Raw genomic sequence first — 15,071 nt, 5'->3', positions numbered from 1 at the left:
CCCCCCCCCCAGCAGATGTTCTTTTGAAGCCAAGTGGACATGATACCCAGGCCTCCAAGAATGGAGCATCTAGGTGGCTTGACCCGGGCAACCAACTAGTTTAGGGAGCAGGGTGTCCATCAGTAGGTGACTATTTATTTGGTTCCTACCGTGGCAATAGCTGTCTCTGAGCTGAAAGTAGTGGGACGTGATCTGCTATTTCAGGTCATGGGGACTTAAGTGAAACCTCTCTGGAGTCCCATGGGCCACTCTGGAAAATCCTATGATCTGATCAGTGGCTAATGTTTTAAAGACACTATGGGTAATTCATTCTTATTCTGATTCCTCTGGATGAATGCCCTGAAGAATTCAAACCAACTAAATATTTCCCAAGACTCTGAAATAAGATTGCAGCTCTGACAGGGAAGTAGTTCCACACTTGAACGCCACTCTGCAGTGCCTTTTGATGAATGTTTCTTCTTTGGAACTTTCCAGTCTTAGTTCGGTCTATCTTCTTACTTACACACCACCTCAAAACTCTAATATTCCTCACACTGCTCATTTTTCACCACCCCCCCCCCTATTAAGAGTTCCTATCCTTCTGCTACTACAAACACTATCCAATTGCCTGGTCCAGGCCATGGCTTAGTTGAGGTAATATTTTTGGAGCACCCGTCCTTAAAAAGCAATGTTTCCGATGCTACAAACATAACCCAACAGATATGACCAAGAGAGTCCCTGCATTTAAGAAATTTACTGTCTCATCGAAGAAGTCCCTAACCCTGACTCTATGTGAGAATTCTTCATGTGCTGTTAAAAATGACTCCCAATTATATGCAGCACAGAATCATTCATTCAAAAGTTCTAGGACGTGGGGTTGGGGCATGAATGTTTTCAAAGTTGTGGAGGCCAGGATTGAGAAACTCTACTCAGATGCTTCTTCAGTTTAACCCGCAGTGGCTTGTTCCTCTCCACATGTCTGTAACATTCTGGCTGAGTACGTACCTGTATCCCAGGAACAATACCTTCTGGCTGAGCACCTACCTCATCCCCAGGAACAATAGCTCGTGCTACAATGGTCTGGTGTGGGAAAAAGTGGAGCTGTCAGGCCAAGAACTGTTTACCAGTTGACATAATTTTTGTTTCCTGCCAAGACATGGAGTTAACTAAAGCTCTTATGCCATCCAGCTGTCTCTGATGACTATGTCCCTCGGAGGAGAAACCCCACGCTCTAGTGCTACGGGGCCACATGCGGGGCTCAGCACACAGCTGAGACCTGCCAGCACAGTGGTCACCACCAGCTGTTACCAGAGTAGAAGGCGCAACTCGGGAACACTTTCCAACTGCTCCTCCAACTTCTCTCTGCTGTTTCCCTGCGCTCTTTCCTGCCAAATCATCCTGAAAGAGGAGCAGACGAGATCTCAGGACTCAGCTCTCCTCTGACAGTTGATTTGGGTTTTGGAGTTAGGAGTTTTTCCAGCTTAGAGAGCACTTAGGTAGAGCTATATCATTGCTATGAGCCAGCGTGCAGCAGAAAGCTGCTGCGTTCCCGCCCTCTGCACAGCAGAGCAGCCCAATGGGCCCTGCAGATGGGCGGCCTTCTGGAGGTTTCTAAACTTCCTACAGTAGTAGTTGACTCATGTAGGGCCAGATAACCAGTTCCTGAAGGCTGCTTGTGAGGTTGACTGTAGCAGGTCTTCGGATCACCTGCCGTCCCGAGAGTCTTTAGTAAAGGTGGGTTTCACCCATACCTTACATTGCTTCTCCCACAGGCTTTCAGCTTTGCCAGAGAAGGTAGGAATGACTGGTTTGCCTGTGAGCTTGGTGCAATGCAGTTCTCTGAAGCTGTGCACTTAGGACGTTGCTCACAATATGAAACTCAGGTTTCTGTTGAGCACTGAAGCTATTCAGTCTCTGACATTTGCCATAGTCGCTTCTGGAGGGAAGCTTATCATCACCAAGACTTCTCCCTTGACCTTTGAAAGTTGAGATTGTGTCCCCTGCACCCCAATGGCCCTGAATCCAGAATTTTGTAGAAAGTAGTAATGAATGCAACAAAACCTCTGGATAGGTCCGTAAGGGTTGGTTGAACATTGTCCTTGGACCAAAACTTGTGTCAGGCTGTGGAGATACAGAGATGACCAAGAAGTATTCCCTATCATTTAAGAGAACGCATTCTTGTTAGGAGCGATGGGCACGTGGAAAGACGTGTCTGATTCAGGGGGTCAGGGCAGCAAGGAGCTGCACCGGCACAAGGCGAGCTCCTTCCCCAGCCGGAGGGGAGAGAGGCAAGGCCTGCAGGATGGGGATCATGGGGGGAGAGGGGGCATGGGATGACTTGATCCCAAGGACTCAAGCAGGAAGAAAATGTTTTGAGAATGATGATGGCAACAAATGTACAAATGTGCTTGACACTATGGATGATGGATGGATTGTGATAAGAGCTAGATGAGCCCCCAGTAAAATGATTTTTAAAACTAGGGTACCAGCAAGTAAGAATTCACACAGTGAAAATCTTAGCTTCATCTAACAAACCCTAGCAGAGCCCTATGGCCCCTCACAGCCCGAAAGAGAACAGCCTTTTAAAGCAATGCGCATTGTGTGTATTCACTGAAGAGACACGTTTTAGGAATCGTTATGGAATAGAGGATATTTCCTAGAAGAAGGAGAGATTGTAAGTGAGCAGTAATCTTTTAAAAGGTTTAATAACTGCAAAATATTTACTTCCATGGAAATTTTCCACTCTTATTGCTTCCAATAAATGCAAAAATTATTATAAAAAAAAAGGTGGGTCGTGCATGGAGTGGTCAAGGACTAGGAGATGGGCACCGACAAGGAGTGAGAAGCAAGGCGGAGCTGGGGGGTGGGGGTGGGGGGAGATCAGGACGTCGGGATGATGTCAGCAGCGACGGTTCGGCATGTGAAGGATAGGCTTGGTTTTGAAATAAAAGTGGAAGGTGATGACGTCTTTGGAGACTTGGGACTTTCTCCCACATGCTTGAAGTGACATCGAATGGTTGAACTGGGGAGAAGACACGGTTTGATATTCCTTTGGAAAGATACCTGCGTGTAAAGAAGGAAGACAAAGCCAGGAGATAAAGGGCCTGAGCTGCCTTCTTCCAAATAAATACAGGAATGCTGGGAAGGTGCTAGCCCTGGCAACACACCTCCTAATTTATTAACCATAGGTCACACAGCTGTTACTTGGTTTCAGTGCAAAGACATTTTTAAAAAGGTAATTTCAAAGCCACTCTAGAAAACAGCCCTCCCTCTACCAGCAGGCCTAAAGAAAACCCCTCCTCCCTGGCAGCCTTCAAAGCTCGGAATGTTCTCTCTGAAACGATGCATTTTAATAATAGTGATACACCCCACCCACTCAGCCTGACTATGACAATGTTGCTGTCTCAAGGATTTCCATGATGGAATTCATATTTTTAGAAATTGTCTCCTTCAGCCCACATTCATCCTTATGTTCCCCAGCCTAGACATCTTGGGGCAATTGCTAACCTGGAGTCAACTGCATGGCCTTCTCAGGTGTGTGGGGTGGGGCAGACAGGTTTTTAAGTTTGCCAATGACAGTCCAGAAAAATGAGATGGTGGCTCTGCTCTTCCCCAGGTAGTAGAACTCCCTGGGGCAACACTTTTCTGCACAGGTCTACTGGCGCATCCTATCCCATGTGTGGGAAAGGTCAGGTACCTCTCTCATCCTTCAGTGCTGCCCAGTGCAGAGTTTCACCTGACAGCTCAGGGCAGCAGGGGGCCAAGAGTGCATGTGCAAGTTGGGGAGAGAGTCCTTCAAACCCTGGCCAGATCCCACTTACCCCATAGCTCCACCTGACCCTTGGGAATCCCCTGCAGCAAGGTGGGCACCTGTTCTCTCCTCTGTCTGCCGCTCTAGCACCAGGGCTCCCTTTGGGAGTGTGAGGGAAACCAGGAGGCTGGACTGCCTTGGGGACTCTGAGCCCCAGTCAGGGGCCAGCTCCTGGGATCCAGCATTCTGGAAAGCAGAGTTTTGATGCAGGAGACCTCAAGGCACCGGTCTGTTTTCCTAGCATCTCAAGCAAGCAGGGTGCAGTGAGGTGAGGGCTGGGGGAGGGCAAGGAGCTGGTGTCTGAAGAGCGCTGTGTGACCAGCCTGCTAATCTTGCAGCTCTGGGTTCTGTTTAATTGTACGCGCCCCTCCATTGTCCTCCACCCCCCCCTTCGTCCCCATGAAGCAGAAGGGATGCCAGCAGACTGCCACCACCTCGTGATATCCCACCCACACTGGCTTTTATCCCTAGACTATTTTTGACTGTGAACACAGAGCATTTGAATGCCTTTGAAATGAATGAATAAATAAACAAATAATCTCTCATGGTTTCTTAAGCTCTCCCTTGAAATGCTGATTGATTCTTTTATTCCTTTTAGCCCTTGTTATAAGAATTGGAAGAGAAAAAAAACAGCTCTTCCCTTGATCCCAGGGGTTAGCTGTGCTCGCTACGGGGGCAGAGAGGGGTGCAGAGAACACATCTGGGCTGTTTGGTTCACGGTCCTCCCCGGAGTGGCCTGGCTTCCGTCGGTTCTGCTCCTGGCTACAGAGGAGGGGAGCTTTCCTCCACCTTTTGACGCTGTTCTTCCAGGCCAGAGAGAAAGCCGGGCCAGAGCTGGGTGTGCATATCGTGGGACGGAGATGGCGTCTCTTTTCAATCAAAATGCTTCCGATCGTATGTGAGCTAAGGCAGGGGAAGCCTGGCATCAAATCTGAAGAATTCTCTTCCTTGGGGCTTGATGCAAAGGACTTGTAAGCAGCCGGCAAGTGGGTGCCACTATCCGCCCACTGCCTTGCGATGTGAGCAAGAGAAGGCCTGTCAACCGCCCTTGAACTCAGTCCTGTCGTCCAGGAAATGGCCATCAGCACTCCTTTCTGTGATGTGCGGCAGTTGGTCCTCCACGAGGGGTTCTAACCACCTGTGCCTGGGTGTCCCCGCAGATTCACCTACACCCTCGGGGAGGGCATGTGGCTACCCCTCAGCAAAAGCTTTGTGATCCCACCAGCGGAACTGGCCATCAACCCATCGGCGAAGTGCAAGACGGACATGACTGTGATGGAGGATGCTGTGGAGGTCAGGTGAGTCGAACCTCAGTGTTCTCAGTGTCAAGGAGAGACCACCACAGGGTGCTGGGAATGGAGAGTCCTCGTTAGCCCAAAGGGGGAGGTGGCAGGCAGTCTTCAAATTCTCCACGCCCTTGGCTTGTTCCCTGGAGGAAAACATACAGTTAGAGTCGTAAGCACTTCGCACATACCCTGAGGAAGGACCAATAAGCAATGGGATGTTCATCGCCTTGCCTATGTTGACACCTGCTCTCCTGACCAGGTGTGACAGCCCTGGCTCATTTCCCAGCTCTGGCAGAGGCCCATAATATATTAGTTAAGGGCTCAGCGTATGGTGAGACATAACTGGATTCAAACTACCCGTTTTCGTTATCAGCTTGGTGTTTTACCACTGTGCCACCTGTTGAAACCCCTTGGCACCAAATGGGCTCTGACTCCCCAGTGACCCAATAGGGCAGAGTAGAACTCCCCATGGGCCCCCCAAGGCTGTCTGTCATCTTTATGGAAGCAGAGCATGACAGTGCTCTCCCATGAACTGGTGGGTGGGTTGGGACGGATGCTCTCTGCTCCTCACTGCAGTGCCACTGGGCTCTTTGTAGCACCAGGGCTCCTTTGATGGCAGTAGAATGGGAGCAGAAGGCCTCCTGACTCTGCCCTGCCTCCTCCTCTTTGTCCCCACAGAGAGGAGCTCATGACCTCCTCCTCCTTCGACAGCCTGGAAGTTCTCTTGGACTCCTTTGGGCCAGTGCGTGACTGCAGCAAGGATAATGGGGGCTGCAGCAAGAACTTCCGCTGTATCTCGGACCGCAAGCTGGACTCCACTGGTTGCGTGGTGCGTCTGCCCCACCGCGCCGGTGGCTTCTGTCTTGTGGGTGGAGAGGGGAGGCACGGGGTGAGACCAAGCGCAGACGTGAGTGGGAATGTGTCGGGATTAAAAGAGGGGAGTCGAGGGGGGTCCTGTCCTAGTTATTGCTGTTGCCCAGTCGGAATGAGGAATGTGCAAAGCTGAAGAGCCAACCGTTGCCCAATTGATCAGTAAATACGCATGGAACACTTTCTACGTGAACCAGAGCTTTTGAAGGAACATTTAACAAATCATTAGGCAGGATTCTTTCTTTCCAGTCTTATAATCTAGCTCGTGAAATATGCCCCCAAACAGTTTGGGACCTGGGGTGACCTTGACTCCAAATGCACTAGGAAATTCTTAGGAGAAACCTAATTAGGGATATTGCGTCAAAAGAGGTAAGTCAGAGGAGAAATGATCAAAGGAAAACAAAACAAAACAAAACATTGAAACCGTGGCACGGAAGTCCCTCTCCAAAAGTGAGTTCGTACCTCGTTATCAGCAAGAGGAACGTTGCCACCCTGAACATGTGTGATACTGTGAGCTCAAAAAGACTGTTTGGACCAGACGGAATTAAGATGTCCCACCCATGAATTATGCAGCTGGTGTGGCCACCCGAGAAAGGGAGGCAGGCAAAGGTGACATCTTCCTCTTGTCCTTTTATATGACTGCCTGCCATCCACCCAGCTGTCTGTTTCTTGGTTCTCTTCTGTAAAGGACAGAATGGAGCCATTCTCACGGAGAGGGCAAGGGCCCAGTGGGCAGGGCAGAAGCCATACCGAGAAGGAGTGGGAAGGAGAGGGAGAGGTGGGCTGCCGAGGCAGGTGGCTCTCCAGTGCTTGGAGATCAGGCCGAACAGCTCCCAGTGCTGGCCTTGGTACGCTGCCCCAACTTGCGTCCCACTCTGACAGCTGTGCTCTGGTGAGGGGTCCCGGAGCAGGGGAAGCTGTGAGGATGCTGAGCCCATTCCATCCCTTCCTCCCTCCACCGCCTCCCCACCCCCCATTGCTGAGCACCTGTTCTGTTCGGGGGACTGTTGTCCATCGAGGATGGATGTGTACTGCGATCCAGGTGGGATGCTCTTGGCCTTAAGCCACGCCCCCAAACTTGCACAACTAGGCGAGAGTTGATTAGAGCATGACCCCTCTGAAGAGGGAGAGAGAATGAAGACAAGAACAAAATAAAGGACAAGAGAGAGAGCTGAGGGGCAGGTAGCAGAGAACGCCACAGATCTATTCAAAGGAGAGAAAAGAGCAGAGAGGACCATCAGAGGGAAATGCAATGAGAAATGTTCTAGAAGTCGTGTCTTCCAAAGGTGGCCAGGGGAAAATTGATGCCCTACAGGGCTCCCCTCCCTATGGCTGTCCCACGTTCAGATATCTTAAGAAATGATCTTCCCAACTGGTCCCTCAGGAGATAATGCCGCTACCTAATGGAGCTCCCCACAGAGACACATTTGTTGTTACTATTCAGCCTGCATCTCTGCATCCAGACTGCAACCTTGCGTTCCTCACGCTTCTCTCTGGTCACTCTGACACGGGCACACTGTGTGTATCCATGGGTGAACATCCCCACGTGAACTTGAGTGTGTGATGCACTCACAGGGACACATCATCCATGTCCTCCCACTTATTCTGCCCCTTTCCGGAGTGCCTCTCCCACTTGCCTGTCAGATACCTTCTGTTGGTGATCCTAGCCCCTTTTGCTTGGCATGTAGCCATCCTGATGTATTTTTGTACTTTGAGCACTGTGATCTGTGAGACAGAGCCAGCAGGAATAGTTCTGATGAATATGCATTTGTAATAAGACTACAGCCTGTTAGAACGGGCGCTGCTACGGAAAGTCACCCAGTGCTTAGTATCAACCCAGTACCTTGAAGTCAGTGGTCCACAAGGATGACTGGTGGGCACAGTTTATGACTTATTAATTGGTTAGGAAGCGCATGGCCCCTGACACAGGGTACTGAGAGGTTGAGAACTGACACATCACATCACGATCCCATGACTTTACTTTGAGCCTAAGCAACTGGACATTATTGGGCACCAGCACTGTGCTAGAGCCCTGGGGTGTTCACAGATGGTCCTCTGCCATCCAGGTGGGCACCTGGGACAAACCATCAACAAAACCAACTATAGTTTTGGGAGAACTGGGCTGCTTCCTTCCTCCCTGACACAAGCCCTGAGTTTCAGTTCTCTGGGAGCAGAACTGAAGGGCTTTCCCAGAAGCATTGATTTTTTATGAAAAGAGACACAAAGCCAAGAACACCCTGATCTTAGGGAACCTAGGGAAGAGGCAAAGAAGTGGGCCAGGCCCGATAAGGATGTATACCTGTCTATTTTCCTGGCTGAACTGAAACCAGACAGGTGGGGTTCATATCTTGCCCATGTTGGCTGCTCAACCTTCATTCTTTCTAAGAGCGCTGGGCACGTTTCTCAGTGATGCATGGGTGCCCACAGGGTTAATTGCTACCCAGTTAATTGCCCTTTTGGTTATAGTCTCTGAGGACTGGTGACAAATACCTGTGAAAGGCACTGTCCTGTACAAACCACAATCCCTCAATGTCCCAGGCCAAACCGTCAACAAGCAGCGGGACTTGCTGAACTTTCAGGCATTCTGAAAGCCGAGGTCAGTCACCCACCACTGATACACAGGTCAAATTTCTACCCATTGGCTTTTTTAGAAATGAAAACAAAGATTTCTACCTAGTAAAAATAAGAATTTTTAATGCATGCTAGCACGAACCACCCAGGTAAGACGAGGCAGGATCAGTGGCAGGAAGTTGTCCCTCTTGTCCTAGGAGGCCTGAGCCTGCTGATGTGGCCATCACTCATCCTGTTCAGCTGCCAACAGAACAATGGCCCCCTAATGCCCAGCTGAGAACAGCGACACCTACCTGTAAGCCACAAGGGCTCTGGTTCTCAACTCTCTCTGCAGAGTCTGGCAGTGCTGCAAGTTAACAGTGTGAACAAATTCCCAGAGAGCCCTTAAAACAGCCCAGCTGTGTTATCTTACAGTTCTGTGCACTGGGGCTTGTTGGGCTCAAACCCGGGTGTCCACAGAACGGCATTCATGTTTTTCTTCAAGCTTCTAGAGGTGACCCACATTCCTTGGCTCGTGGCCTCCTTCCTCCATCTTGAAATCCAGCCATATAGCATTTCCAGGACCATCTTTCCAGAGTCCCATGTCCCACTTCCCTTCTGTCTCTTATAAGGACCCTTAGGATTACATTGGACCCATTCACACCACGCATTCAGCATAACCTACCCCATCCCCACCCCACCAGCAGGGCCTGTTGCTTCATCCCCAGTGGTTGTCTGGCAAGGTAACGTTTTCACAGGTTCTGGAGTCTAGGCTGTGGGCGGCGTTGGGGGTCATTAGTTGGGGTTGTGGTGAGGATTGGAGCAAGATAATTATGGGGGACTCCAGCCTCCCATTCCCAGCTGGAAGCAGGACATCTTCAATCTTCTCAAGCCTGTGTATCAAAGTTTAGTTTTAAGTGTTTGAAAATGAGTTCTCATTCTATTTTTGAAAAACAGAAACCCCATTTTTTTTTTCTTTTGACATCACGGGGCTTGTTAGGGAAATTAACAGGTTATAATTCAGGTGAAAAATAAGCAGGCTATAGTAGTTAGAGTAGGCTCTGCCATGCCATAGAGAGGCCTCTGTCTGGTTTGTGGTCTCTGGGTTTGGCCTGGAGTCCCCATTTTGAAGGCTTCTTTCTCCTATTACCGTGAATGGAGCCAAGGGAATGCCTCTGCTCTGTGAGGGGCCTGCATGTCCATATGTGAGCAGACCATGCCGAGCGAGAGCGAGAGCGAGAAGCTGCCCAGACTTCTAGCATATCTGACACTACTGGCCAAAGCATTATACTCTAATGAGCTTTTGAATTACCCAGTGACCTGGCCGCCCTTCTTGCTACATGCTGTCCACATGGTTTCCCAAGGAAATGTGTCATTTCACCTCCACTGGAGCGCGGATGCCCCCCCGACCATTATAGATGACCATTTCTCTTCCTCGCAGTAGGGCATTCAGCAGAAGCGCATGCTCTTGGAGAAGTGGAGGCAGGCTGCTGTTGCAGTCTGAAATAGAAAAATAACTGCACTAAACTTTTCACCGAGGGAGAAGTCCTGGGAGCGCTGGGCCTGCCTCTCAGAGTCCGTCAGAAAGTTGTGGAGCTCATGATTGGTAAATGAACTAATAAGACTGCTATCGAGTAAAAGTAGGAATTTGGGTCGCAAGTTTTCATGAGTCACCCAGGTAAGCTGAGGCAGGATCTGTTGTGGGAAGGTGTCTGTCTTGTTCCAGGAGCCTTGCATAAGCTGATGTGGCCATCACTCATCCTGTTCAGCTGCCAACGGAGCAAGAACTCTCTCATCGGGGATGGAGGCTTTGCATCTTGAGTTGATCTAGATTTGACCAGCCTCCTCAGTAATTAATCAACCCCAAAGCATGGATAGAGAAGGGCAGGGGGAGGGGTAGATGACGAAGAAAGGGGCTCAAATGGGGAGAATCATTTTAATCTCATTAGCAAATTATGCTTTCGACCAGTAATAAGTCAAGAAGCCATGAGCATCTCATGAAAGATGATTAACCTTGTATACTTTAGGGGTCACGGAAATATGAGCTCATTTATTAGACTTTCTTGATGGGGGAGGGCTGTTGCCGTAATAGATGGTGTTTTTGTTTTGAAAGTGCCTGGGACTAGGAGATGTAACCTGTATACAGAGGCTCAGTAGATAACCTTGGGGTACTCTCAGGAGCTAGCAGTTCCCTTTCTCAGGAAAGGAATGGAGGGATTGTTCCCCAGCCAGGAGAGGGGGATGCCCAACGCTTGCAAATGCAGAAAAGGCCAGCTCTACCTCACAGCCCAGTTGTGTCCTTGAACACTGGGCTCCGATGCAAATGCTTGTGGCAAGAGGGGCATTGTTTGGAGCCTGCGGCTTCTGGGTCTTCAGATGGAGATTTTGATGGAGCCCAGAATCTGAAGACAGCAGCAGAAGGAGGAGTCAGGCACAAACGAAAACAAAGCCACACCGTGGGAAGCTTAATTGATTAGACTCTTTGGGGAATGAGTGTTCTGGTTCACCAAGGTTTAGCAGAAAACGCTATTTTTGGTTTCAGCCTTTTCTGTTGGGAATCTTCCTGAAATATTTTATTCTGAGCTGCACCTGGAGTAACTTCTACTGCAGGGAGGATGCTTGCCTTTTCAGTTCAGGGATATGGGGCTCTAGTATTTCTCACTCTGGAGAGTTGGCAGTGTTTCATCTGATAGATAGGTGCTCCCGGAAGGAGGTGTGGGGACAGAGAGCATGAGACCATCCATTCACACAGCCATCGGTCCCTTCTGACGTGTGGTGAGCCGGTAGGGCAGAGGGGCACAACACTGCCGTATTGCCCAGGCTGTCACTCTTCACAGAGCAGACAGCCTCATCTTTCTCCTACGGAGTAACTGGTGGGTTCACCGTGCTAACCTTTTGGTTAGCAGCCCAATGTTTAACCTGGGCCCCCAGGGCTCTGGAAAGCATGAGAGAGAATGAGCGAATGATTACTAGGCTGAATCGATAACTCTAATGTTGACCCCAGAAAGTTCTCTGGGGATTGCTCAACACAAACAAGCAAACGAACAACTGACCCACAGGGTTCAAGTAGCTTGCTCTCACATTGATTTCATTGCTTTGGAATTTCCACAAATCCAGGTTTCTTCACACTTTACCAGCCAGCCACACAAGCTTTGGGGTCAGACAGTTCTAGGTCCCACGTCTGATTCTGCCACTAGGCAGCTCTGTGGCCAAGCAAGTCCCTACGTGCTTCTCAGTCTAAGTGTACTCCTCTCAACAATAGAAGAAAGCCTACTGGATAGTTCAGAACAAAGATAATATATGTAGATTGCCCTGCACATAGAGGTGCTCAATCCCTGATTGCTGTGACAATTATTTTTAGCCTAGTTTACCAGGCATTGCAACGTCTCTTTTCCAAGTTTCCTAAGAGAGTGTGACTATCATGTGGTCTACTTTGAGATAACAACCACCCCATAGCTGTTAGACCAGGTGAGAGGCATGGATGATGGGCTTGGGAATTCTGGAACAAAGCCTGACCTGTTTTCTTTGGTGTGACGTCTTGGTCAAAAACCAAGCTTGATGAGACATTTTGTGTGTGTGGATGGGAAGTGGGGTGGGGGGGGAGGTGACGCGAAGATGGGGAGTGCTGGCTGGTGATTAAGAGAGCCGGTGTGCTGGGCGGAGAACCCACTGGGGGCAGGAAGTACCAGCGGACAGGCTGCCCCTGCTTGACAGCTCCTCACAAGCGTTAGACAAGAAAGTAAATAAATAAACTCATGGCAGCCTCTGCCGCCTATCTGATTCCCATCAAACTTCCCTGTCCCAGTGGCCTCATTCATGCCTGGGCAGCCACAGCGGTGAAGCCAGCTCCCTTCTGGTGCCACATCTGGCCTAACAGCTGGGTGTCCAAGGAAGTCGATGGGTGGGGCGTGGGGCGCTGACAAAACATGGGGTGCAGTCCCCAGCAGCCTCATTTGCTTGTTTACCATCATCTGAGACATCTGGGTTTGCACTGCATGGGGCAACCCTTGGAAACGTGTCTAAATGCTGTCCCCTTCCAGCGCTCGGCTGGCTTCATGGGGAGAGGGTGCTGGACCAGGTTGGGGACCTGGCAGGCACACAGGGGGCCATTTGTTTGGGAAATTGCGGAGTTAGTGTCAGCAAACAGTGCACATCCCGCTGTGATCTTTGATTGGGAAGCGGGGCGGGAGAAGAGGCGGGTTTTCAGAGGCACACCTGCCACAGCTCCAGGCTACTAGGCCAAGGAGCTTGGCAAGGAAGAGAAAGAGCAAGCCAGGAGCAGGGCAGGAGAGGAGGTGTTTAACACTGTGTTTCAGTGAGTCGTGAAAGTTTTGCTTGCTTTTGAAGTGTGTGTGTTAGAGAGATGCCAGGATGTATAGTCCATTCATTAAGGGCTCAGGCCACCATCTCTGCCACATTCCAGCTGCCTGCTCCTGGGGAGGTGATGTCCCCCTCCCATCCTTGTCGAAGGAATCTGCTCTATGGAAACCACTGGAACCTGTTAGACAGACGGAAGCAGCAAGCTGGCGAAGAAATCCATCTGCTTTGAAAGGGAGGGAGTTTGTGTAGAGAGAAGTTTGTGATTCATTGGCCATATTCGCTGGTCAGTAGATCCCTTGTGTAGTGAATGAGTGAAACACCCCGGGGGCTTCAAAAGAGCATTGTGAAAAAACCCTAATATCTTGTCATCCCATTTTTCCGTGAACTTTTTGAAGCCCTGTCATGTAGGTAGTTGTGAGAGAAAATACCTACAGCACTTAGCAGAGTGTCCACTAGTAAGTTTTCACTAAATGGTAGAGCCCGAGGGTCGTGCAAACAGATAACGTGCTGGACCACTGACCGAAAGGTTGGAGGTTCAAGCCCATCTGGGGCCTGTTCAACTCTAACTCCAAAGTCTGGCCCTCTACACTCCACACCCTGTCACCTCTTCAGCAGAAAGGCCTCTGGTGGACTTTCAACAGATCAGCCATTGAGCTGCCAGAGAGTTGTCCCATTGTGTGTGATACCCCAGCCCCTGGTGGGGGAGGGGAGGGGAGGGGGGCGACTGAGACAATCCAGCGAGGCTGCAAACACAGATGGCTGCACGTTATCCTGGGGCATGACAACAGAACAAATGCTTTTCATTGGTGGGTGGGGCAACTGAGTTTTTTTGTTTGTTTTTTTTCCTGAGAAGGAGGCAGTTGGCTGAATAAATTGGGGATTTATGCTTGATAGAGCACAGTTTTCAACTAACACATAGGGCCGTATGATGGACAGGGGCAACTTGAGAGCAACTGGTGGCAACTAGTATCGTGTAGGAGACGGTGCTACAACCTCAGGAGGTAGCAGCTCACGAGTGACTCCATGCACAGCCTGCAGGAGCACAAGCATGTGCCTGCTGTGATCAGCTACTTACAGGCAGCTTAGCTCTCTGGCCTCAGTTTCTTCATAGGTAAAGGAACAGGAACACACTACCTACTGCACAGGGCTGCTGTGGGGGTGAAGCGAGTGGATATAAATTATTGAGATCACCACCTGGCACGTAACCAGTGGGCGGCCAGTGCTAGGTACAGGAGCCCAGGTGGAACCGTGGCTTACGCGGCGGCTGCTGAAGGTAAGGTGGGCAGTGAGATTGCCAGTGATTCCACAGGAGGAACATGAGGCTCTTTGTTAAGATTGACAGTCTCGGAAACTCATCCAGGGTCATTTCTACACGGTTTTACCAGGTCTGTGTGGTTTGAAATTGGCACAAAGGCAGCGAGGTTTTCTCTTTTTAAAAAAAAATCATTTTATTGGGGGCCCTTATCACAATCCATATAAACATCCATTGTGTCAAGCACATGTGTACATTTGTTGCCATCATCATGCTCAAAACATTTGCTTTCTACTTGAGCCCTTGGTATCAACTCCTCATTTTATCCCTGCCCTCCCTCCCTGAACCCTTGATAATTCATAAATTATTATTACGTTGTCATGTCTTACACTGTCCGGCGTCTCCCTTTGCCCGCTTTCCTGTCTTCTTATTGGGAGACCAAAACTCAACAGCAAACAAAGTCAAGTCGCTGCCATTAAAAGTTGATGTCCATTCATAGCAACCCTCAGGATGGCGGGACTGCCCAGTGTGAGTTTCTGAGCCTGTGGCCTTTGAAAGAAGTAAAATGCCCATCTCAGAGAAGTCAGTGGTTTTGAACTACAGACTTTGCAGTCAGAACCCCAATGTGTAACCACAGCCCAGCAGAAATGCTAAATCTTGCCTAGGGATCCAAAATCAGTGGCAAGAAGGGTATAAGAGGCCTGGTAAGGCTTGATTAAATGCAATGTAACCAAGAGGAATTACTGAAACCCAAATGATGGCTGAGCATGTTCGTGGGACAAGAAGAAAGGAAAAGGAAATAGAGGAAAGCACTGAGAGGCAAAGGGCATTTATAGAGTTCTAAATACAGGCATGTATATATGTAAATATATTTATATATAATGATGGGGAAATAGATCTATGTGCATATATATATATAGGTTTAGTATTAAGGTAGCAGATGGACATTGGGCCTCCACTCAAGTACTCCCTCAATTCAAGAATATTTTGTTCTATTAACCTT

General features: G+C 49.5%; 1 protein-coding gene across 1 annotated transcript in view; it reads left to right on the top strand.

Moving 5' to 3' along the window:
- Nucleotides 1-15,071, top strand: part of ASTN1 (astrotactin 1) — a 402,092-nt gene that overhangs the window by 268,216 nt on the left and 118,805 nt on the right. Inside the window, exons 10-11 of the mRNA XM_004706713.3 lie at nucleotides 4,951-5,088; nucleotides 5,755-5,905. Coding sequence (XP_004706770.1) covers nucleotides 4,951-5,088; nucleotides 5,755-5,905 — 289 coding nt within the window. The remainder of the gene's footprint in view (nucleotides 1-4,950; nucleotides 5,089-5,754; nucleotides 5,906-15,071) is intronic.

Source organism: Echinops telfairi, unplaced genomic scaffold, assembly GCF_000313985.2.
Source record: "Echinops telfairi isolate 266 unplaced genomic scaffold, ASM31398v2 ScPeMD7_7424;HRSCAF=8462, whole genome shotgun sequence".
Classification (NCBI taxonomy): domain Eukaryota; kingdom Metazoa; phylum Chordata; class Mammalia; order Afrosoricida; family Tenrecidae; genus Echinops; species Echinops telfairi.
The sequence above is the reverse complement of the archived record's forward strand: the minus strand, read 5'-3'. Positions and strand labels throughout refer to the sequence as shown.